Source organism: Staurois parvus, unplaced genomic scaffold (genome assembly GCF_062004578.1).
Source record: "Staurois parvus isolate SC_StPar_1 unplaced genomic scaffold, SC_StPar_1.0 ptg000187l, whole genome shotgun sequence".
Classification (NCBI taxonomy): domain Eukaryota; kingdom Metazoa; phylum Chordata; class Amphibia; order Anura; family Ranidae; genus Staurois; species Staurois parvus.
This window is the reverse complement of record NW_028317983.1, coordinates 7,643,066-7,667,419: the sequence shown is the minus strand read 5'-3', so window position 1 is coordinate 7,667,419 and position 24,354 is coordinate 7,643,066. Positions and strand designations below refer to the sequence as shown.

The window sequence follows — 24,354 nt, the reverse complement described above, 5'->3', positions numbered from 1 at the left end:
TCCTATAGATGTGCCCTACTCACAGCAGCACCCAATTGTCCAGAAGAGTATGGTGGATCTAGAGAAATGTACAGTAGGTCACCATGAAAAAAATGCTATGGTTACTTAAGCCAACCCTTTAACTTCCATGCCCTGTAGCAATTTAAAGACTCCAAGACTCAAATCAATAGGCTGCTATGGCAGGGCAAATGTGGCCACTGTGAAACCAGCATAGTGTAAACCTAGGCGTACACTGTAATTGGTCCAAGGCATCTAAGCTTCAGTGACCTCTGGTCATGAAAAAGTTAAAGCGTAATGAAAGGCACAAATACTTACCTTAGTTCTAACAGGCCGAAGCTTACAAGGTCTCCCAATGGCACTGGCATCTTCTCCCCTGGTTCTTCTGGGTGCCGGTCTTTGGCTGATTTTATTGGCCAGCACAGGATGATGTCACTCCTGGCCAGGGGCGGACTGACCATTTGGAAACTCGGGCATTGCCCGAGGGCCCGGGGTCAGTAGGGGGCCCCATGAGATGCCCCTGGTACCTTTTTCATAGGCTTTTTTGAGTTTGGGCAAGGACACAGGGGCCCCATGATCCCCTATTGCCCGGGGGCCCCATCAGTTGTCAGTCCGCCCCTGCTTCTGGCACACTTGCAGTGTTCCAGAATGTAAATTGAGCTGCGCATTTCTCTGTATATTCATAGAGGATTGCAAATAGGCGGGTGAATTTATTTGAAGTGTTAATAAACCCCTGGACCCTGCATTCACTATATCCGGTCTCCCACAGTACACACAACATGGAAATATAATAATTTTAGTAAATATAAACTGCTAAATACTTTTTCTCATCAGTAGTATATAGCAGTCTTGTGACTTCTACCAGTGTCCAGCAGAGCACTGGTTCAGCCCTGGTTCACACTGATGCGGCGTGGAGATCTCAGCGATTTCTGTGCGAGTTCCGTGTCGCATCAGAATCGCACCCGTTGATGCGAACTGCTGCGGTTGTATATGTTAACAACATCCCGAAAGAGGTCTACAAAATGCGATGCGATGTGCAGAATCAGATCGCATACGTGTGAATACCCATGCGATCCGATTCTAGTGCGGACCCAAAAAAGGGTCCTGCACCTTTCTGGTGCGGATGCGGTGTGATTATAGCCATACATAATGTATAGCTCAATTCACATCGCACACAAATTGCATGTGATTTGCACAAGAATGGGGTGCAGTAAAGCTTGTAGGAGGCATTCTCATTCTCCTCTGATTGTCCTATGAGACTGCATGACCCCTGATCATCTGGACAGTGCTGATTGGCCCTGTGCCGATCACTTGCACCCTCCCCCCCCCCAAAAAAAAGAAATTCTCTAGTAATACACAGAAAACTAAGCATGTGAATAGTACCTCCTAGGGCTCTGTACTATCAGCAGATGGATTTGGGACAGTAAAAAAAGGGGAGGATCAGAGAAGACAGGACCAAACAGTTTTTTTTACACAATGCGGAGGATTAACCCCTTAGGTTCCACAGTGAGTATAACAAGCATGCTTTACTGCATATATAGACTGAATTTACTGTTGTGGCCAGGGGCAGAATGACCATTTGGAAATTCGGGCAGTACCTGAGGGCCCGGGGTCAGTAGGGGGCCCCATGAGATGCCCCTGGTACCTTTTTCATAGGCTTTTTTGAGTTTGGGCAAGGACACAGGGGCCCCATGATCCCCTATTGCCTGGGGGCCCCATGAGTTGTCAGTCCACCCCTGGTTGTGGGTTTAGTAACACTTTCATTGCAAAAAAGATATTGCATTACTTTTCTGCAATTAAAAGCCTGCCTGTTCACAATGTTTTGTTTTTTACATTTAATTATGCGCTTAAGACCATATCATGTAACTGTAGTCACATGCTAACACAATATGTTTAGCATCTTCTTTAAAAAAAATTATCTCAAGAGCCACTGTAATGTAATTGCCTTTCTTGTGCAATAAAACCAATTGTATGATTTACTGCTTTAATAAACATTTATTACACGGCTCCTTACATCAAACCTTCAGTTAGTTTCACTTGAAGAGCATTTTTCAGTACGTAGGCAGCTTAGTAAACCAATAATTCTTGTAAGACTGTCAGACAAACACAAGACTTCCTTTCCCACTACAAACAATAGAACCCTTTAATACAAATTCTTCATTGTGTTGATTCTGTTGGCTGTTATTGGACGGACGCCACGCACTTTGTCTCTTTATCCCCTTTCCTTGTCCTTATTATATTATAAAGCACTATGCAGAAAGATCTTTTTGTTCTTGGGTCTCTGAAAATCAATTATTTTTATCTAGCCACATATGTAAAGGATATTTGCATTAACACTTACTTTCCATTCTGTGGTAGAATAAAAAAAAAAATGTAATAAATGTAAATGTATTGCTTAACGGGGTAAATTGTACCATAGGAATGTGTTGAGTGGGTTCACCAATGAATGGCTGATTGTGCTCCCAGCTATTTACTGGGTATCACTACTTTTTGGGAAGCATTAACAAAGTGGTGCCCTGTTTGTACTTACTGGAGCAGAATTGTCTCTGGGTCCACGGGATCTCACCATCCGGCCGAGGACTTCTAGACCGTCTACGGTGATATTTCCAGCAGTGTTTATTGGCTTTTCTGCAACTTGTTTGCAGTCGATGATTAGCTTAGAATTAGTCTTCGTAACTATAATATGCATCTGGCATAAAGAGAATAAAAACATAATGTAAAGAGAGATTGAAATAGGTTTATTTTACTAAAATCGATACTAAATAGGTAGATACTAAATATATATATTGTGATTTTAGGGGTTGTTTAGTTCATTGGTAGAAGCAACTTTAGTGAGTCCTTGCCAGTGTAAGCTGTGGCTGTAAGGCTTGCTGGCCCACTTTTATTAAACAATATAAAAGTTCCACAAAACAGTTTTTTACCATCAAAACGGGTTGCAAAAATACAGAGACACCTGGCTCCCTCTTCAGAAGCACCATTGCTTAGGCCCTAACCCTGGCTCTTGGCTGGTTACTCAGACCATCTTACACATGCCTCTGTGTTCATTCAGCTTTCCCAGCTCTCCTGGCTCTTTTAGAACTTCTGGCTCCCCCCAGCTAATTCAGATACAGCACCCTGCTGCACGGGCCCACTCCTTGGCCTCTCAATAGGGGTTGTCCTGACACTGCTGGCTCTCTCACTCCTCCGAGACCCCCAGATTCCCTTGGTCCCCATGATGCACCTAATTGTCACAGCTGTTTCAGTCTTCCAGACTCGCTTAGCCGCCTCAACCCTCTCAGCCTGATGGACATGGAATCTCTTCTCCAGCAAGGAGTGTGGTCTCTTAACACACACCTATCTCTTAACAGGAGCTCTGAACTATGCCCAAATCCTTCATTATAAGGTCTGTGTGCACCTAAACTCACAGCCTGCTGGTCTCCTGCAAGACCTGGACATTGGTTGGAGATTACTTCCCAACTAAAAGTCTTTGAAATCTACAAACTCCAGAACCAAATCTGGCCAGAGAAAGCTGTTAAAACAGTCTGCATTCCTGCAAACCCTGTGTCCTTTTGTCAGAGCTCTGTCAACAGCAGAGGTACTCGGAAACCTGGCAGTCCTGCCAGTACCTTGCATGGCCGTAGAAATTGGCACATGAACGCGACCCAGAACACGTATGTGCACTGGCACATAGTTACACACGCATTAGCCCAGTTTGGCACTAGATGACCTTTATAAGGAAGCCCATCAGTCTCTCAAATTGCTGGTTGACCTCTGGCTCCCCAGTACCTTTGTCTGTGTTCCCTTGCTACTGTGATCTGCTGTTACTGATTTGGCTTGTTCCTGGACCTGTCTTCTCTGCCTGACTCCTGATCTGACCCTGGCTTGGCTAACGGTTATTCTCACCTGCTCTCCTGATCTGACCCTGGCTTGGCTAATAGATATTCTCACCTGCTCTCCTGATCTGACCCTGACTTGGCTAATAGATATTCACACCTGCTCTCCTGATCTGACCCCGGCTTGGCTAATAGATCTGACCCCGGTTATCCTATTGACTACGTCTGCTCCAGTCTCCACCCGGCATCTGACCTTGGCTTTGAACCGACTACTCTGTGGTCCTCTGCTACCCTGAAGGTCTACATACCTCTCACGGACACCAACTGTCTGCAGACACCATTCCAGTGCATCAGCTGTGCTCCTGGGTATACCTCTAACAAGCACTCCTACAGGCAACCTGTGCTACTTTGGACCTGACTCCTTCTGTCCCATATCCAGGGGAGTCTGCAAGGAAAGCCCTCTCTCCATTGGCCTCTGACACCAGGTACGTGATACCTTTTTTCCTACTTTACACAGTGGCATGGCCTTGCACTCTATGTTTCAGATAAATGTCCTCATCCATAAATATATGTGTAATAAATGACAATAATTTATTATTATATATTTATAATAGAGAATATAAGTGGATGTACGTCTGCACATTGCACAGCATTGTCTACAGTTGTCACATCAGGAATCCAGACTTGATACTCTGTAGCCATCACTGTGCACATATTATAAAAAAAAATTGTTCTACGGATAAGATGCTCATCCGTTCCCTTGATCTGATTTGAATGCCTGGCACTCTCACCACTGTACTATAAAAGTAGAACAATGCACATCTCTACTCGGACCAATCAGGTTCATGCCAAAAATTAGCAACTTACAGTCATAACACTGCTCTATCAGGTTTTTCTTCTACCCCCAAATACAGTGATAGTATATAGTAGGAAATTCATTGCTATACAATGCTATGTACATTACATAACTCACCTTATGAAAGCTGCCATGGAATATTTTTCTAACCTCGGGTCCTTCAAAGGTAATAGTCTGAAACTGTGCCTTATTGTCGTAATTGAAATAAGTTAGTGTTTTACCGTTATCTGTGTAGAAAAAAATAAAAATAAATAAATATATATGTTTAAGAAGATAACACTTTTTATAAAACTTTATAAAGCATACAAGAGTCTAGAGTAATGTAAAATCTGTCAGGCTTAGTGTATAAAAATATATGCTGCTGTCTAGCTATCACTTCTGTAAGCTCCTTAAGGTGAACCTGCCTGCATATACCTTCAGTACTTCCATGACCCAGCCAAAACACATTCTCATCAGCAAAGCTCCGAACCCTGGCAGTGCGAGGGCTTGCTGCTTCCTTCCACAAACCCCACAAATACCTGCATGCCCTTGTTATTAGAGGTTGAATTAAAGAATATGTAAAGATTGGAGATCTGTAAACAGAGCAAGAGACAAGAGCAACACTGATTTATAGATTAATATCACGTGATGTGACGTACCGCGTAGGGTACGTCGATGACATCAGGCCGTTAACCGGCAGTGCACGTGCAGCCGTTTTGGAAGAGGAATTTCTGTGTACACTTGGCAGATAACACTATATAGTGAGTTTTTAACCCTGTAGTGTCCCGGGAGGACACATTTTAATGTGAGTTGAACTAGATTGTTTTAAATAAAGGCTGTTTTTATTAGAAATACTACACTATATTGAGCATTTTTTTCACATGGAAATGAAGCGATCTGGATTTGCTTAAAAGTGCTGGCAAATGGTGGTGAAGATCTGTGTACCATTATACCCTCCCTATATGGATACACTTCCAAAAGATAAACAAACGTAACCAGCGCTCCAGTCTTCATACAACCAAGAAGATGCCAAAATGCCAAACGAAGAGGTGCAGCCCTTCTAAGATCGGGAAATCTGAGCACTAGTGAAAAAGAACAGACAAGAGCTCTGAGGAAGGGGGTTCAGCTCCAGAAACACGTTAGCTCATTCGCATTATTAGACACAGATGTTTTGTGACTGTCTTTGTGGACCACATACACTGCTTTTATTCACGTTGGTTTGTGAGTATATATCCTCTTTTTATTCAATAAACACGTGTTTTACCACAGTAATGCACGATGAGAGTGCGCCCTTGTCTGTTCTTTTCATTATACCCTCCCATTTTAAAGGGAAAAGAGCAGTTTGACCTGTCATTACAGGTCAAACTTGGAGGTGAGTGTAATAGAGTGTTGGAGGTGGAAGAGCACTAAGGGGTGACACAGGAGCACCGTACACGTTTATGCAGTAGTGTGTTTACACTGGTTCACTTGAAGTACAGCGGATTTACAGGGAAAGTCTACCACTATTGAGAATATATTCAGTTTATATTTTTTGTTTGTGTATTCGGATCACGATACACAGGAAGTGTACCACACAGGTCCACGTGATGGTATTTAGGATTTATAGGGATAGACCACCATTTAGGATTATTTGTTTTGTATTTGTGTGCACCATTTATTTATAGCACTGGTTATGTGCAGTCTCTATGGGTGTTTATGTGTATACATTGGAGACATCTTGAACAGCATATATTGATCTTCACAAGCATAGCAGGTTGTTTTCACTATTTATACACGCACATATTAGATGGTAAGCACCATTATATTTATTAAGTGTTCTTGCATGGCAAGACCACTTACTGTTATCTCACATATATATTCTTATTATTATAGCCAAATTTACCACCCTAACTCCTCCCACAGTTTTTACACTACATAGACAGTAATATACCAAAACGTGCGGATTGTTCCCGATTGGTGTGCTATTACTTTGTGGAACGTTTCGCCAAATGGTTCACGAAATATCAGCGTTTTTGTGGTGAAATTTGTCCCACATGAATGAATAGCGGAATGTTCAAAACTATAGTGGGAGCTGACAAAAGCTAGAGTGTGAGCTGAAAAATCAGGACATGATATCTAAACTGCCATCACTCCCTCATTTTGAAGCCCACCTACACAAATCTTGTATCAAAACGTTTAACTATCCCTGCTGTCACTAAAAATGTCCACGGCTAAGCTATAGCCCTGATAGTTTTCACAATATGACCATTTGTTTTCAACTCACGCCGCCCATTGACATTCATTGAAACTCCACTCTAGCCACCTCAAATTTGAAGGGCAATTTCTAAACTGCGACTGTGCCTTCATTTTTAATATTTCAGAGACATACTATGCATCAAAATGTAGGTCTGGATCTTGTGATTCTCACAATATAAAGCTCTTCGATTTATCATTTTTAAACTACAACCATTTGAAGATGGCAACCGCCAGTGAAGTGAGCAAGTTGGAGCAGTTTGTTTTTAACCGCTCTTATTTGCCCTTGCTGTAGAGTGAGTTGCCATAGGCACCCAGGTGTGTGAGCAGGCAGCAGAGTGACAAAAGCTAGAGTGTGAGTTGTAGACTACTGGTGGAGGCAAGAACACTTCACACAATTTCCCCAGAAATTGTAGCTTTTCTAGTTTATATGTTGTTGTGCTGCATTTCTTCATTCATTTAATATCACATGATACTGACACTGTTGTCCTTTGGAACAAGATCAAACAAATAAAGCAATATATTAATATGTTAAAATAAATGAACATACTGTCAAGTATTACGCCAACCAATGGCTCATAGTCTTTGTTTAAGATTTCCCACAGTGCAAATGGTTCCTTCGGGGTATCAGGGAGTATTCGGAAAAGGAAGGAGATGGTATAATCTGAAGGGAGTCCCTCTGGATGGATATGTCTGGAAATATAAAAGGACATCATTAAAAATTTAACATTTTACTGTAGATAGAACTTCTAGCTCTTTTTGCAGAGTTGGCAGTTGATGTAGCCAGGTGTTAAAGAATACCAAATCGCAGAATATCCTGCAAGTCTGCTGGCAGAGCATGTTGTTCTTCCATTGCTGGAGGGCACCAGACAGTTCATGTCTTACACCTATATCAAGGAACAGTCATCCAACTCCCAGCATATCTAGTAATAACAAGTCAAAAGCAATTGGACTTGCTGAGTAATCTTGAGTAAGATTCAAGATAACTCGGCAAGCACCAGAATGTAATGCTTTATACGGGTTACCTGAGATCGGTACCAGACTACACCCAGGGAACTTAACTTGCCAACGGTAACATATAAAATATGAAATGGAGATTTTAATTATGGTTGTTTGATGTACAAACACCTCCTAATGTTACTTATGCTGTTAAATTGAGTCTTTGCTTTGGCTAAGCAGAAAGTGAGGCAAACATTTTCTTCAAACAGCTTAATAATGTGATCATCTTGAAAAAAATACAAATAAATATGAAAATGTGATGACTTTTTGTATAATACATACTCACACACATGTGAAGTACAAGAACTGGCAGTTTAAACAAAATGAGGTGTTGTATTTATTTAATAACCATTATATCCTGGCTGTGGTTCTAATACCAATAGTACAACAATGTAAAATGTAAAACTTGTAAATATTGTAAGGCATTAACTGACAGAATTTGGGTAAGTGTATACAGTCATGGCCGAAATTGTTGGCACCCTTGATATTTTTCCTGAAAATCAAGTATTTCACACAAAAAAGGTATTGCATTAACACATGTTTTGCTATACACATGTTTATTCCCTTTGTATGTATTGGAACAAATATAAAACAGAGGCAGAAAAGCAAATATGACATAATGTCACACAAAACCCCAAAAATGGGCTGGACAAAAGTATTGGCACCCTTAACTTAATATTTGGTTGCACACCCTTTGGAAAACATAACTGAAATCAGTCGCTTCCTATAACCATCAATAAGCTTCTGACACCTCTCACCCGGAATTTTGGACCACTCTTCCTTTGCAAACAGCTCCAGGTCTCTCTTATTGGAAGGACACCTTTTCCCAACAGCAATTTTAAGATCTCTCCACAGGTGTTCAATGGGATTTAGATCTGGGCTCATTGCTGGCCACTTCAGAACTCTCCAGCGCTTCTTTGCCATCCATTTCTGAGTGCTTTTTGACGTATGTTTGGGGTCATTGTCCTGCTGGAAGACCCAGGATCTTGGACGCAAACCCAGCTTTCTGACACTGGGCCCTACAGTGCGACCCAAAATCCTTTGGTAATCCTCAGATTTCATGATGCCTTGCACACAGTCAAGGCACCCAGTGCCAGAGGCAGCAAAACAACCCCAAAACATCATTGAACCTCCACCATATTTTACCGTAGGTACTGTGTTTTGTTCTTTGTAGGCCTCATTCCGTTTTCGGTAAACAGTAGAATGATGTGCTTTACCGAAAAGCTCTATCTTGGTCTCATCTGTCCACAAGACGTTTTCCCAGAAGGCTTTTGGCTTACTCAAGTACATTTTGGCAAACTGTAGTCTTGCTTTTTTATGTCTCTGTGTCAGCAGTGGGGTCCTCCTGGGTCTCCTGCCATAGCGTTTCATTTCATTTAAATGTCGACGGATAGTTCGCGCTGACACTGATGCTCCCTGAGCCTGCAGGACAGCTTGAATGTCTTTGGAACATGTTTGGGGCTGCTTATCCACCATCCGGACTATTCTGCGTTGCAATCTTTCATCAATTTTCCTCATCCGTCCACGACCAGGGAGATTAGCTACAGTGCCATGGGTTGCAAACTTCTTGATAATGTTGCGCACTGTGGACAAAGGCAAATCTAGTTCTCTGGAGATGGACTTGTAACCTTGAGATTGTTGATATTTTGCCACAATTTTGGTTCTCAGGTCCTCAGACAGTTCTCGTCTCCTCTTTCTGTTGTCCATGCTTAGTGTGGCACAGACAGACACACAATGCAAAGGTTAAGTGAACGTCTCTCCTTTTTATCTGCTTTCAGGTGTGATTTCTATATTGCCCACACCTGTTACTTGCCCCAGGTGAGTTTACAGGAGCATCACATGCTTGTAACATTCTTATTTATCCGCAGTTGTGAAAGGGTGCCAATACTTTTGTCCAGCCCATTTTTGGAGGTTTGTGTGACATTATGTCGAATTTGCTTTCTTTCCTCCCTTTTTTTGTTTTGTCCCAATACACACAAAGGGAATAAACATGTGTATAGCAAAACATGTGTTAATGCAATACGTTTCGTGAGAAATACATGATTTCCTGGAGAAATATCAAGGGTGCCAACAATTTCGGCCATGACTGTATGTGTCACCTAGGTTTCTCTTCTTCACATGGTGTGGGGGCTCTCAGGCTTGTGCCTCATGCAGAGAAAACAAACCTTTTGTTTCTTAGAGCTTAATTAGTTCTGTTCTGGGTCCTGGAGCCTGGAGCTTTTTGAAGAGCTTTTGGTGGGATAAAGCTTCCACTCCTGGTAGCCAGACCTCATTATTAGTCCCAGACAGATGCTCAGGGCTCTCTAACTCTCTCTGCTGTGGAAGCCTGCTGCTGGGTGAAAAGGCTGAAAGCTGACAGAACACTACAAATGGTAAAAGTGTGGTTTGTTTGTGTTGGGGAACCCAATATGGGGCACCCTGTCAGTCAAGCAATGATATACATTCAGTTAGCAGCTCAGACAAGTAGATGTTTTGTTTGTTTATTGCTCCTGACTTTCTGCACAAAGAACACCTTTGTTAAATCTGTGTTATTTGCCACCTTCCTAAATGAAAGTGCAGAACAAACTGCTTGGACTGTTCGTGGGTGTCTTATGATTTACAACTGTCAATGCCAGTTGAGTCTGTCCTCCTATTGAATATATCACCAATTAAAAAAGGCAATGACATACATTGAAAAACAGACTTATATAATACACAATGTAGCTTGTTCTGTTATAAAATTTCTTCCCGAAAAGAAATTAGTTGTGAACATCTGATGTCCTTATGACTGTTGGTGTGTATATAACTGTAAGCCACACATATTACTTTGCATGCAATGTGGATTTACTAAAATTGGAGCACACAGAATCTAGTGCAGTTGTGCACAGCAACCAATCAGCTTCCAGGTTTTAATGTCAAAGCCTAATTAAAAAAGGTGATGTTAGAAGCTGATTGGTTACTATGCACAGCTGCACCAGATTCTTTGTGTTCCTGTTTTAGTAAATCCTCCAATAGAAGAAAAATGACTCCTTTGTTTCCTATAGTGGAGTAGATAATAACTTATGTCTTTAATTGCCACGTGCATCAATAAGCAATTCAGCTCAAAAACCCCTTTCTTGAGTTTCAACCCACAGATATCTAGTATACAGTTGCAAGAAAAAGTATGTGAACCCCTTGGGATTACGTGGAGTTTTGCATGAATTGGGCATAAAATGTGCTCTGAACGTCATCTAAGTCACAACAATAGAAGAACACAGTCTGCTGAACATAATACTACACAAACATTAGATGTTGCCATGGTTTAATTGCACATAACATGTAAACATTTACAGTGCAGGGAGGAAAAAGTATGTGAGGCCCTAGCTTAATGACTTCTCCCAGAGCTAATTGGAGCCAGGAGTGAGCCAACCTTGACTCCAATCAGTGTGATGATATTGGATGTGTTGCTGACAGCTGTCCTGCCCTTAAAAAACACACACCTGTTTTGGGCTTACTGATTTCAAGAAGCACTGTCTGATGTGAACCATGCCTCGCAGAAAAGAGCTCTCAGAAGACCTACGATCAAGAATTGTTGACTTGCATGAAGCTGGAAAGGGTTACAAAAGTATCTCCAAAAGCCTTGATGTTCATGTGTCCACGGTAAGACAGACTGTCTACAAATGGAGAAAGTTTAGCACTGTTGCTACTCTCCCTAGGCGTGGTCGTCCTGTAAAAATGACTGCAAGAGCACAGCGCAGAATGCTGCATGAGGTAAAGAAGAATCCCAGAGTGTCAGCTAAAGACCTACAGAAATCTCTGGCACATGCTAACATTTTTGTTGCCACATCTACAATAAGGAAAACATTAAACAAGAATGGAGTACATGGGAGGACACCACGGAGGAAGCCATTGCCGTCCAAAAAGAATATTGCAGCACGTTTGAAGTTTGCAAAAGAGCACCTGGATGTTCCACAGCACTACTGGCAAAATATACTGTGGACAGATGAAACCAAGATTGAGTTGTTTGGGAAGAACACACAACACTATGTGTGGAGAAAAAAAGGCACAGCACACCAACATCAAAACCTCATCCCTACTGTAAAACATGGCGGGGGGGAGCATCATGGTTTGGGGTTGCTTTGCTGCCTCAGGGCCTGGACGGATTGTTGTCATTGATGGGAAAATGAATTCCAGAGTTTATCAAGACATTTTGCAGGAAAACGTACGACCATCTGTCCGCCAACTGAAGCTCCGCAGAGGATGGGTGATGCAACAGGACAATGACCCAAAGCATACAAGTAATTCAACAAAACAATGGCTGCAACAGCACAGAATACGCCTTCTGGAGTGCCCAGTCAGAGTCCTGATCTCAACCCGATTGAAATGCTGTGGCATGACCTTAAGAGAGCGATTCACACCAGACATCCCAAGAATATTACTACACTGAAACAGTTTTGTGAAGAGGAGTAGTCCAAAATTACTCCAGATCGTTGTGCGGGTCTGATCTGCAACTACAGGAAACGTTTGGTTGAGTTTATTGCTGCCAAAGGAGGGTCAACCAGTTATTAAGTCCAAAGGTTCACATACTTTTTCCTCCCTGCACTGTGAATGTTTACATGTTATGTGCAATTAAACCATGGCAACATCTAATGTTTGTGTAGTATTATGTTCAGCAGACTGTGTTCTTCTATTGTTGTGACTTAGATGACGTTCAGAGCACATTTTATGCCCAATTCATGCAAAACTCCACGTAATCCCAAGGGGTTCACATACTTTTTCTTGCAACTGTATGAAAATAATATAAAGTGTTACTAAAGGCAAGAGTTTTTTTCTTTCACTTGGATAGAATAAGGGAGGATTATAACAACTGCCAGGTATTTTCGCCATCTGTGCCCCATTGGGGGATTTCTCTTCATGTCCTGTCCCATAGCCAAAACAGGAAATTATAGAAAATCCCTCCAAAGCGAGGGAATCCTGGAGTGTTACCAGGGTCACCAGTACTAGTGTCATCATTGGAACATTCCCCCTCTGTACTCATTGGGTCTCCAACAGAGATTGAGGCAGGTGTTCTCACTGGTTCTACAACAGACTTTCAGGTAGGTTTTAGGTTTATCTTACCAAGAAGAGGGAGAATAGAGGGTCACAGAAACACAATGCAAAGCATGCTGATAAACAAGACCAATAATAACATACAGCTGATAGAGACAACTCAAGGACATTCTCGCTGGCGGCCAACCATCTAACCCTGGGTAGCACTGTCTCTCAACTAGACATATTGCCTTCAGAATATGGACTAGCATAAAGCTTTACATTGAGCCCAATCAGTCTTCGAATTTTTATCGGCAACCAATGGATCCCCTGACATTAACTGACCCTCTAACCACCCAGCCATTTTATTGACCCATTTGGATTATCAACCCTCGGGGGTCATTACTGATCATTTTACTAAGAGTTAGAATATACAACTTTGTCTTTAGTTGAAACATCAGACTCACTAGAATGCTCACAAATCCCAGGCTCACAGAGGTTGTTGTGAAATATCATTAAACAGAGCAGCCAGGGTTTTCCGACATCATAATGGCTTTAGTTGATTGCCTCCTACTGCAGTTCATGGCTGCTTTCTCACCACCTTTGGCTCATCTTTTAAACAAATGCACACAACCATGAAACAAAGTAGTCTGCTCATGGCTTTGGAGCAGGATGTCCAACAAGTTCAACAAGGTTTGATAGTCTTGTGTCTACAAACCTTTGGTCATATAGTGTGTGAATATTTTTGATACAGAAATTTTAAAGAAAATTAGCTTTTGCCAAGTAAACATATTTGCAGTATAACTTTCATGTGAACCACTTTAATGTTTACTTCTACTATGGTTCAAGACATGTAGAGTTTTTAGGTTTGCTCTTCTATGAGCTTAGACAAGTAAACATTACCGTCAATAATTACTGAATCTCGAGGTGGTCAATTTTTAAATAAAAGAGTTTTAGATTGACACTTACTTGGTGGGCTGGGACACCAGAGCGTCTTTGTGTATCCTGTAGCATGGAAAGTTATTAAATGTTCCAGGCTCCATGGAGACTCCGTCCAAGGTGGCGTATTCCTTGTGCACCAACCCAAACATTTCCATCATTTTAAAACCTAGCAAACATAGAAATTGATATTATTATCTACAAAATTATATCTGATAAATCTATAGATTGGCACCATTCAATTATTATTTAAATATTTTTAAGACTTTAGGCCAAAACACAGCATAAAGATGTTACATTAAAAACAAGCTAGGCTAATTATCAATACATTGCTTGCCAGCACATTTCAGGCACTCCTTAGATTCTCCATTCCCCATGCAAGACCCAACTATGCTCCGCTCTCTGTTGCTTGCATCTGACTACACGCATCATCTAATGCCACCATTTTTTTTCTCTAATCAAAGGTTACAAGCTACCTTGGCGTTTTGGAGTGACATAGGAACCTGTGTCGTCTTGCGAAAATTATGGTTAAGTACAACTAGACACAGACCAAAAGTTTTATCGGGTTTACAAGCTCATAGAAATGTATTTAAATGCCATTTGTTTCCCCATTATGGGTTATTTCACCTACTTTTCTGTCCAGGTGATCGTTGCCAACAGAGGTTTTAAACCTTCCTCAGTCTATCCAAAACTAAACAACACAGTTTTGGTTGGAGTTGGGCTTTAATCCATGTATTATGCTATAAATCATAATATAATGTTCCAGCTGTAGGAGAAACTCCATCTTGTAGATTGGCATTGGAGAGAAAAATCTGATATTACCCTAGAATAGCGCAGGAGGTGGTTCAAGCTCAGTTTCTTTTTTCATGTTTGCCAAAGAACTCCTTTATTATGCAGCAGTACATTTAGATCAACCAAAAATCTGCTGGACTGTAGGAATGACTTTTGCATTGGAGTAATTATTTTTGTATATTTTAAAAGACTACATTACTCCCCATCTCCATATCAACTAAGACCCACGCTTGTTTGATCTAGCCACACTCCTTGGTATAGACAAATTTCATAGTAGCATTGTGGGATTAAGACAGAAGGATTTTTTAGGATGATAGTTGACCCTATCTATCAGTACAGTGGCTTAGTGGTTAGTACTTCTGCCTTGTGGCCCTGTAGTCCTTGGTTTGAGTCCCGAGGAAAACACTGTCTGCATATTGTTTACATGTTCCTCCTATGGTTGCATGGGTTTCCTCCCACACTTGAAAGACATGCTGGTAGATTAACCACTTACCCTCCAGAGGATTTACCCCCCCCCCCTTCCTGACCAGGCCATTTTTTGCAGTACGACGCTGCATTACTTTAACTGAGAATTGTCTAGTCATGCAACGCTGTACATAAATTAAATTTATGTCCCTTTTTTCCCACAAATATGCTTTCTTTCTTTGCTTTCTTTCGGTGTATGTGATCACCTCTCTGTTTTTATTTTTTTCGCTATAAACAAAAAAAGACTGACAATTTTGAAAAAAAAAACAATATTTTTGACTTTTTGCTATAAAACATACCCAGTGAAAAAAATTTTAAAAAATCAAATTTCATCATAAATTTAGGCCAAAATGTATTCTGCTACATGTCTTTGCTAAAAAAAATCCCAATACGTGTAAAAGAATTGGTTTACATGCAATTGATAGTATCTACAAACGGCGGTATATATCCTGGAATTTTTATTTTAATTTTGTTATACTTGTATATATATACATGGCAGCAATCAGCGACTTATAGCAGGACTGCGATGGGCATTCTGACACTGGGGGGGAACTGACTAACTGCCACTGACATTCCAATGACACTAATACAGTGATCACTGCTAATAAAAATCACTGGGCAAGAAGGGGTTAACAAAAAAGACACTGGGCAGGAAGGGGTTAACATCTGGGGCGATCAAAGGGTTAACTGTGTGCTGTTTTACATCATGTGCTGTGTGTGTTTTACTAGGGAAACATGCTGCTGTGCAGAGAAATACACAGCAGTATGTTATTGCTGGCAGGAGAAAGACCTGTGTTGTTTACACACAGGTCTCTCCCCTGTCTGACATCTGTAGCCACCAATGGCAGAAAATGCAAATCACGTATATATGCGTGATTTTGTGCAGCCGTGCTGCTCTGTAGCAGTACTCTTCCTATAGGGCGGAAGGGAAGCAGTTAATTGATCATTCTACTGAGTGTGCCCAAGATGGCTACCCCAACAGCAAATAAATGCCCCAAAGATGAAATTGCTATGAAAATTGAATTTAAAAAATCCCTCAGCCAAATATATTAGGGCTGCCATGGTAACAGGTCATTTAAAGAGTTTTTCCTAATTGCTGGAGACACCTATAGCACAGCGTCTACTCCCTCTATATCATTATGTCTACCCGCGAGTCACAAGTGCCAGATCATACCATCATTTATTGTATTCATTTGTCTGTAAGTGACTGTTCAGTTCTCCAAGTATTTTAAATTTAGTTATATTTTAGTTAGTGTGTAATCCCATATGGAAGAAAAATATATTTGAAATATATTTTAAAAATACTCTTCCCAAATATATTGCTATATATGTGACATGCGTTTTTAAAAATATATTTCATATATTTTGTAATAAAAATGCATTTTAACATGCAGTATATGTATATATATTTATTTATTGGAATATATTTTGAAATATAGTGACTATGGCCAAATTTGTGGCATTTCAATTATATGGCAATATATTTGGGAAGAATATTTTTAAAATATATTTCAAATATATTTTTCTTCCATATGGGATAGTAAATGAATACCTGATAGATTATTCTTTAATAATTTGTTTATGTTTGTCAATGAGCACACTAGATATATGTTACCAATGAAGTACAAAGCATCTAAAAAAAAGCAACCGAGGGACAAATACATAGTCACAGCGATGATATAAAAACTTTTCTGCTTTTAATAGAAAAATAAAGGCAAATTGCAGTAATTCTGAACATTGACTTGTGATTGGTGGAAACATGAGACATAATGGAAACAAGTGTATATATTTTACCTGACACACTGTTGCCTTGGATGTAGGCCCATGGACAAGCTGAAAAAAAAAGACGATTAAGAATCACAAACTTTATGTATTGATACACTGAAATAATGTAAAATTCTAGGAAAAATTAAAAAACATATATAGCATAAAGGGCAGGACTCTGGAATACAAAAACACCAGCCGAATGTTTGCACATGACCAGATTTTTCACAGAATGGTGGAGCCGTCTTAATTCTCTGGTGCCATTACTGCCAGCTATAGACCTTTGTGGCCTGTTTTATAGGAACACAACGTATTAAAGTAGAATAAACCTGTGCAATTCAAAATTATGAAAACGTACATAAGCAAAAGTTACCTTCAGTTATACCCTTGTGTCGAAATGATCAACAGAGATGGCTATAGAAAGCTTACAGCTGAAGGTTTTCTATGGATATGTTTACATAGTGACATTGGACCAACTTCCACTAATGTAAGTACGTAGGTGCAATACCTGGTTGATCCCCATGGAAGCTACAAATCGCTGCAGTAGGCATTGCTTGCTCCCCAGTGCCATTCACAGAACACTTTCCATTCTCTCAATAAATGAAAAGCATTCTCTGACTGGGCAAGATGGAGAGGCAGGGTAGTGACATCGCCATCTTCACCTCGTCCAATCAGAGAATGCTTTGTATTCATTGAGGAAATGCAAAGTGTTCTATGAATGGTGCCAGTGGGGAGCAAGCGACCCCCTAATTCCATCCTCCTGCTTTATATAAAGCTTCAGCTGCCTATAATTCAGGGTCTACTGATCTTAGTGACATGCGGTATAACCCAACACTTGTTTTAGTAGAGTAGGGGAAGGCTAGATTGCTAGATGTTTATTACTCTTTATGGTATCCCTGTTGCAGAATTTTCCTCTGCTTTCTGTCCAGTTAAAGAGACAAAGGGGAGATAAAACCTGTCAGTTTCATTTTTTTCTGAATGACTGCCTACCTAACTACTATAACGGCCACTCAGGTTTGCACAGATCACCATAGTCGTGATACTTTGTGGTGACAAAAATGCACTGCCCCATACAGTGGTGAAATTAACGCTTAATGGAACCCTCATGCATCTTGCAAACGTGTGCATGTACATACCATGTGGTTTGCTGCAGCATGATTTGGAAAATGGTGCAGGCACCTTTTTTGCGCATTTCTCATGCATAGGGCAGACCATTGAAATTAATGGACTGTCCTAAACGTTGCCTGCGGGAAAGCATGGAGATATGCAAAAAAGTATGTGTGCTTGGTCACAACTCTTGTTGTGAAAGCAGTCTTACTGTCCTTCAGACCATAGGGGAGTAATGAATGCCCCGGCGTCAGTGGGAGTAAACAATGCCTCAAGCTTGGTGGTCAGTGGGAGTAAAAAAAATTGTATAGCACCTGTGGTCAATATGAGGAATAGTGCCCCATTAATGGTATTGGTGGGAGGAATAGTGCCCATTGTTGGTGTCATTGGAAGAAATTGTACCCCATTGTTGGTGTCATTGGGAGAAATAGTGCCCTATTGTTGATGTCAGGGGAAAGAATAGTTCCACATTGTTAGTATCCGTGACAGAATTAGTGCCCCATTGATGTTGTCAATGGGAGGTATTATGCTCCACTGTTGGTGTCAGTGGAAGGAATGGAGCCTCATCATAGGTATCAGTGAAAGGAATAGAACCTTGTATTCGTGGGAGAAACAGTGCCCAAAGGGCAAGATTAAAGCAAACAAAGGGCCACATCTGGCCCGTGGGCCACATTTGGGAGACCACTGTTCTATAGCAATTGTATCATTCAGTGCTGTTAGCTTAATTTTTCCACAATCTTTATTTTTTCCTGCCTGACACAAAAAGAACATTGGGGAACTTGAGAAAGTACTGAGAAGGGCAACTAAACTGAGGTGTGGAGGAGCTCAGCTATGAGGAAAGATTAGAGGAACTGAATTTATTCTCTCTTGAGAAGAGGAGATTAAGGGGGGATATGATCACCATGTATAATACATAAGGGGGGATATGATCTCCATGTATAATACATAAGGGGGGATATGATCACCATGTATAATACATAAGGGGGATATGATCTCCATGTATAATAGATAAGGGGGGATATGATCTCCATGTATAATACATAAGGGGGGATATGATCTCCATGTATAATACATAAGGGGGGATATGATCACCATGTATAATACATAAGGGGGGATATGATCACCATGTATAATACATAAGGGGGGAGATGATCACCATGTATAATACATAAGGGGGGATATGATCTCCATGTATAATACATAAGGGGGGATATGATCAACATGTATAAATACATAAGGGGGGAAATGATCTCCATGTATAATACATAAGGGGGGATATGATCACCATGTATAATACATAAGGGGGGATATGATCTCCATGTATAAATACATCAGTAGTTCATATAGTGAACTCGGTGTAGAGCTATTCACCCTGAGGTCATCACAGAGGACAAGGGGGCACTCTTTACGTCCGGAGGAAAAGAAATTTAATCTCCAAACATGGAAAGGTTTCTTCACAGTGAGAGCTGTGAAAATGTGGAATAGACTCCCTCAAGAGCTGGTTCTGGCCAGCTCAGTGGATTGCTTCAAAAAAGGCCTGGATTGTTTCTTAGATACACAGAATATAACTGGATACTAACATTTATAGGTAAAGTTGATCCAGGGAATATCCAATTGCCCCTCAGGGGATCAGGAAGGATTTTTTTTCCAAGCAGGAGCAATTGGATCGTTCTTTGCTGGGGGTTTTTTGCCTTCCTCTGGATCAACTGTGGGTATAGGATTATAACTTTTTTTCTTTTTTCTATGGTTGAACTGGATGGACTTTTGTCTTTTTTTCAACCAGACTAACTATGTAACTATGACAATGTGAAATCCGTCAGACATAATGAAACAGATGGAGTATAAGCTATAAATGAATTCACAAACTATTTAGGATTGGCTCTGGATATAAAACAGATAAATTGGCACACACTTGCTGATGCTGTCTCGCAAATAAAAGTGACCAGCTCATCTTCTATTTTCTTGAATCCATCAAAGTCATCAACGAAGAAGACATGTCTCTCGCTGGGCTTGTTGCCAATGTTCACTAACTCGTTGTAGTCTGCATCCGCCACGCCAATGGCAAAAATGCTGAAGCCTGGGAAGAGGAGAAGACAAACACCAAGTAAGTTATCCAACTTTCATCTCTAGTGAGATTGCTGATAGTATGAGACAAACTCCTGCTGTGTGTTATAGATGCAGTAGGGAGGAGAAGGACTGAGTTTATTTTAGCATCTAATTATAGAACCTTTAACTGTACACGGATCACAGAGGACATTGCTGTCCATTTGAACTTCAAAGGTCTTCTCCTGTTTGAAATAATATTATCCAACAACTGATTTGGTGCAATCATGACATTTTATAACAACCATGGTTTCCAGGAAAATCTGCTTTTATACAAATAGTTGGCTTGGCTCTCACTTGTAGAACTTTCTCGCTCCTCCACATAATAATAGTTGGTAAAAGGTACATGAACCTCCCACAGTAGAGAGGCGTCACTGACACTAGAGTGTCCATACTATAGACAACCCATCCTTGCTTTACATTTTTATTTATTCTAATAATCATTTTCCTATTTTTCTTCTTTTTTTTTTGCTTAAAGAGGAGTTCTGCCCCCCCCCCCCCAAAAAAAAATAATTAAAAGTCAGCAGCTACAAATACTGTAGCTGCTGACTTTTCATATTAGGGCACAATACCTGTCATCCAGGCATCCAGCGGTGTGCTCTTCTGAGCTGATTTTTCAATCAGCTATTGGGTACTGATGTCGCCATCTTGACTAAGAGAAACCGGCAGTGAAGCCCTGTGGCTCCAGACCCGGTGTCCTACTGCTCATGCACTGTGTAAATGAGCCACAGTCTTCTCGGACCTGTAAAGTGTCCCAGACGGCTGCAGGGGAAGGAAGGGGCAAAATTTCTGGGTCAGTTCACCACAGCTCCCCCCTCCCACCCAAAAGGTGTCAAATGTGGCAGCGTAGATGGAAAAAAATAGGGGGGGAAGGAGCAGACAGTCTTGGACACTCTTTTAGTTTTGGACAGGGTGGAGATGGATTAGAACATCTATGAGGTTTTTATTACAGTCTGTGCTCCCGTTAGGGAGATTTACCATCTCTATTTGTCCTGTTTACCATTAATGTCGAAAATGAAAGTAAAAGAAAACACACATTTTGGGTTGTCCCAAGAAAAGTGATATAAGAGAAACCTTCCAGTGGGTCTCCAAGGAATTCCCTTAATTTGCAGAGATTTTCTCACTTCCTGTTTTGGCTATGGGGCAGGAAATGAAGGTAAATCTCCCCAAATGGGAGACAGATGTCAAAACATATATTGACAGTGGTTATAACCGTTCTTTACTTTATCCAAAATGAAAAACGTCTTAAAAGCCCCTGCAGGTTATCAGTTCAGAGCTAACTGTGAAAAGTGACCCTAGGATTATTGCTTTCACTCCAGTGTGCACGATTATATGTAAATGATGGAGGGAGATAAAATTCTGTCTGTCCATGTGCACAAGCCTTTATAGTGTAATCTGATGGGTAATGGAAGATGAATAAATATAAAGGAACTTTATATGGTATTAGAAAATGCATAGCTGTTAATAAATGGGTTAATTTAGATTGAATGGTTTTGGGCCACTGAAGGATTCATAACACACTGGTATGCATTACTGTCCAATCAATATACAATATATGCCAAAATAAATTTTTTGGTCAAGTGTGTCATCTCTATAGAACTGCACAAAGGTACTAATAGCTCTCTACTCAAGGTGAGGGGCTGATCTGTGTAAGACATTTGTGGAAATATCAAAGAACTATGCAATACCAGGATTTGACATTTTACATGCTGGATGAAAACATGGCCTCAATGAACCCCACAAGTCTGAACAATCTAAGACCTTTCAAACCTTCTTTTCTCTATTCTGCGATGAACTATCTCTATGAAAACATCTCACCTCTGTCCTACCCTGACCTGGCCACCTCTGTCTACAACAGCTCACTCTCTTTATCCCTGGATATTTTTGCTTCCTTCACTACACAAAGAAGTTGGCCACAATGACACAAATGAAACCAGAAGTCTCAAATGACATAGCCGTACTCTTGGCATGAGTGTAGCGTAAAACTAGGTTTATACGAGACTTTGCCCTGATAAAGCTGCTCTCCTAAAATAAACATCCTACCCCTGCCCTTCCATACAGACTTATTTTATCACTTTCATTAACACCCCCTCAGGGAGTCCTCATCAACTTTTTCCTACCTCTACCTCTCTACTTCTCCCACTGCCACCACCAACTAATTGATTCCAGTCATGACTAGTACCAGTCATTTACAAAATAAGATAGTTGCAATTTATAATGAATTTGCCATTCTCCTGATATTTCCCCCCATTAACATACCATCTCTACCACCACATTTAGCACTTTTCTCCTTTAACCCAGTCACTACAGAAGATGTTGCCCACATCACATCACCACCTTCCCCCTGGACCCCATTCCCTCACAAATAATCTGCTTATCCTCTTGCTCTATTCTATGCTTACTTACTCACATTTTAAGTATCTCCCTCTTTACTTGCCTGCGCTGGCCACCTCCATACTTAAAAAACACTCACTGGACATCACCAATCTCAGCAAGACCCATCACCTTGCTCCCATTTACCTCCAAACTGCCAGAATGCCTAGTCTACAATCGTCTGAGCTGCTACCATACTGATAACAACCTTATCAACTGCTTACTGTATGGCTTTTATCTGCAACACTCCACAAAACCTTCCCTTCTAAAAGCCACTAACAACTTACTAACTGTTAGAACCAATGGCAACTACTCTTAATTATTAGACTTCTCCACATGACCATCCGCCCCTCTTCAAAAAGCTCTATTACCTTGGCCTCTAAGACTCTCCTCTTTCCTGGGTCTCCTCTTACCTATCTAAGCACTCCTTCAGTGTCACCTACAACTCTAACTCCTCCTCTCCTCTTTCCATAAGGATCCCACAAGGCTCTGTCCTCACACCTCTTTTATTCTCTATCTACACCTCCTCCCTGGGCCTTGCATGGCTTCCAATCACAACTCAATGATAATGACACACAAATCTATCTCTCTACTCCACAGCTCACCCCTTTAGTCTCCTTGCACATTACTAATTTACTTACTAAATTATCAGCATGGATGTCAAACCACTTTCTAAATCTTTCAAAAATTGAGCTCATAATATTTCAATTTCCCTCCTGTGCCCCATGAGGAGAAGGACTGATAGTTGTGCTAATAATTTTCCATCAAGATTATTTATGCAACTATCAATCCCTCTCCTCATGCCAGGGTGCTAGGTATGATCCTATATTCTATCCGGTCCTTTAAGCTCCACATGCAATCACTGTTGAAGTATTGAAGACTTAACCTTAGTAACATTTCCAATTTATCCCCCTTTTTACCCAGTGAAACCACAAAGATTCCCTGACTATCTCTCACTTTGACTACTGCAACTCCCTCCTCGATGGCCTATCTCAACACAGGCTATCCCCCTTTAGTCTATCATTAATGCTGCTGTAGACTCATCCTCCTTACCAACCGCCCTTCTCTGCCAATCTCTCCACTGGCTTCTGTTTGCCCAGTGTATAAAAGTCAAAATATTAACAGCAACTTAAATGCCATCCACAAATCTGCCTTTAGCTTCCAAACTTGTCTGAAGATAGGAACCAAATCAAACCATCCTCTTCGCTCCTCCCAACATTTCTCACTCTTTAGTTCCCTTATCACCTACATCATGTTCACTTCCAATGCTTCTACCCTCCAGTGGATTGCCCTACCCCAATCTGTCTGGCTATCTTCTACTCTTTCTGCCTTCAGGTGATCTCTGAAAAATCACATCTTCATAGAGCCTATCCTGCCTAAAAGCTGAATTTTACTTTCTCCATCAGCTTATAACCACACTGGCAGTGATATGGTGTTCTGCCGGCAGGGAGCCTATCCAGCCAACACAACACGATTACTGCTAGCGGCTATAGCCACCGGCATTAATCACATATAAAAAATCCAATGGATCAACTTTGGTACAATCAGCCTGTCCATAGATGAATCAAATCTTGGCCTGTCCCTGCTTAACTGGCCGATATTCAATCCATGTACTGTATGGCTGGCTTAACCCTCCTTGGTACTCTGACACCCTCTGTAATTCTGACACCTAAACTCCCTGTAAGCTTAACCCTAACACTAACTTTCTCTGATGTAAATGTAACCCCTTGTCAGCATACTCACCTCTACTGTGCTGGGATCCTTTGTGCCAAAGTCCAACCTGCCTGCAAGGCAAGATACCAACCAAGTGCAGGCACTAATATCTATGCTGCTGTACTGTACACTTTGACAAGGCTTGTTTGGATAACCCACTAAGGCTAGGTTCACATCTATGCATGTCGGGAAAGAGCGCAAAATCATGCGCTTTCCTGGCTTGCACAGAATCGCGCT

At 41.0% G+C, this 24,354-nt stretch overlaps 1 protein-coding gene across 3 annotated transcripts in view; it reads right to left on the bottom strand.

Moving 5' to 3' along the window:
* The window catches only part of LOC149462058 (collagen alpha-1(XIV) chain-like), a 266,392-nt gene that overhangs the window by 57,506 nt on the left and 184,532 nt on the right, over nucleotides 1–24,354 (bottom strand). For all 3 annotated transcript variants that reach the window (XM_089677540.1, XM_089677541.1, XM_089677542.1), the window contains 6 exons: nucleotides 19,841–20,005; nucleotides 16,852–16,890; nucleotides 13,831–13,969; nucleotides 7,427–7,569; nucleotides 4,783–4,892; nucleotides 2,528–2,686 (listed from right to left, as the gene is read on the bottom strand). In XM_089677540.1, coding sequence (XP_089533666.1) covers nucleotides 2,528–2,686; nucleotides 4,783–4,892; nucleotides 7,427–7,569; nucleotides 13,831–13,969; nucleotides 16,852–16,890; nucleotides 19,841–20,005 — 755 coding nt within the window. The remainder of the gene's footprint in view (nucleotides 1–2,527; nucleotides 2,687–4,782; nucleotides 4,893–7,426; nucleotides 7,570–13,830; nucleotides 13,970–16,851; nucleotides 16,891–19,840; nucleotides 20,006–24,354) is intronic.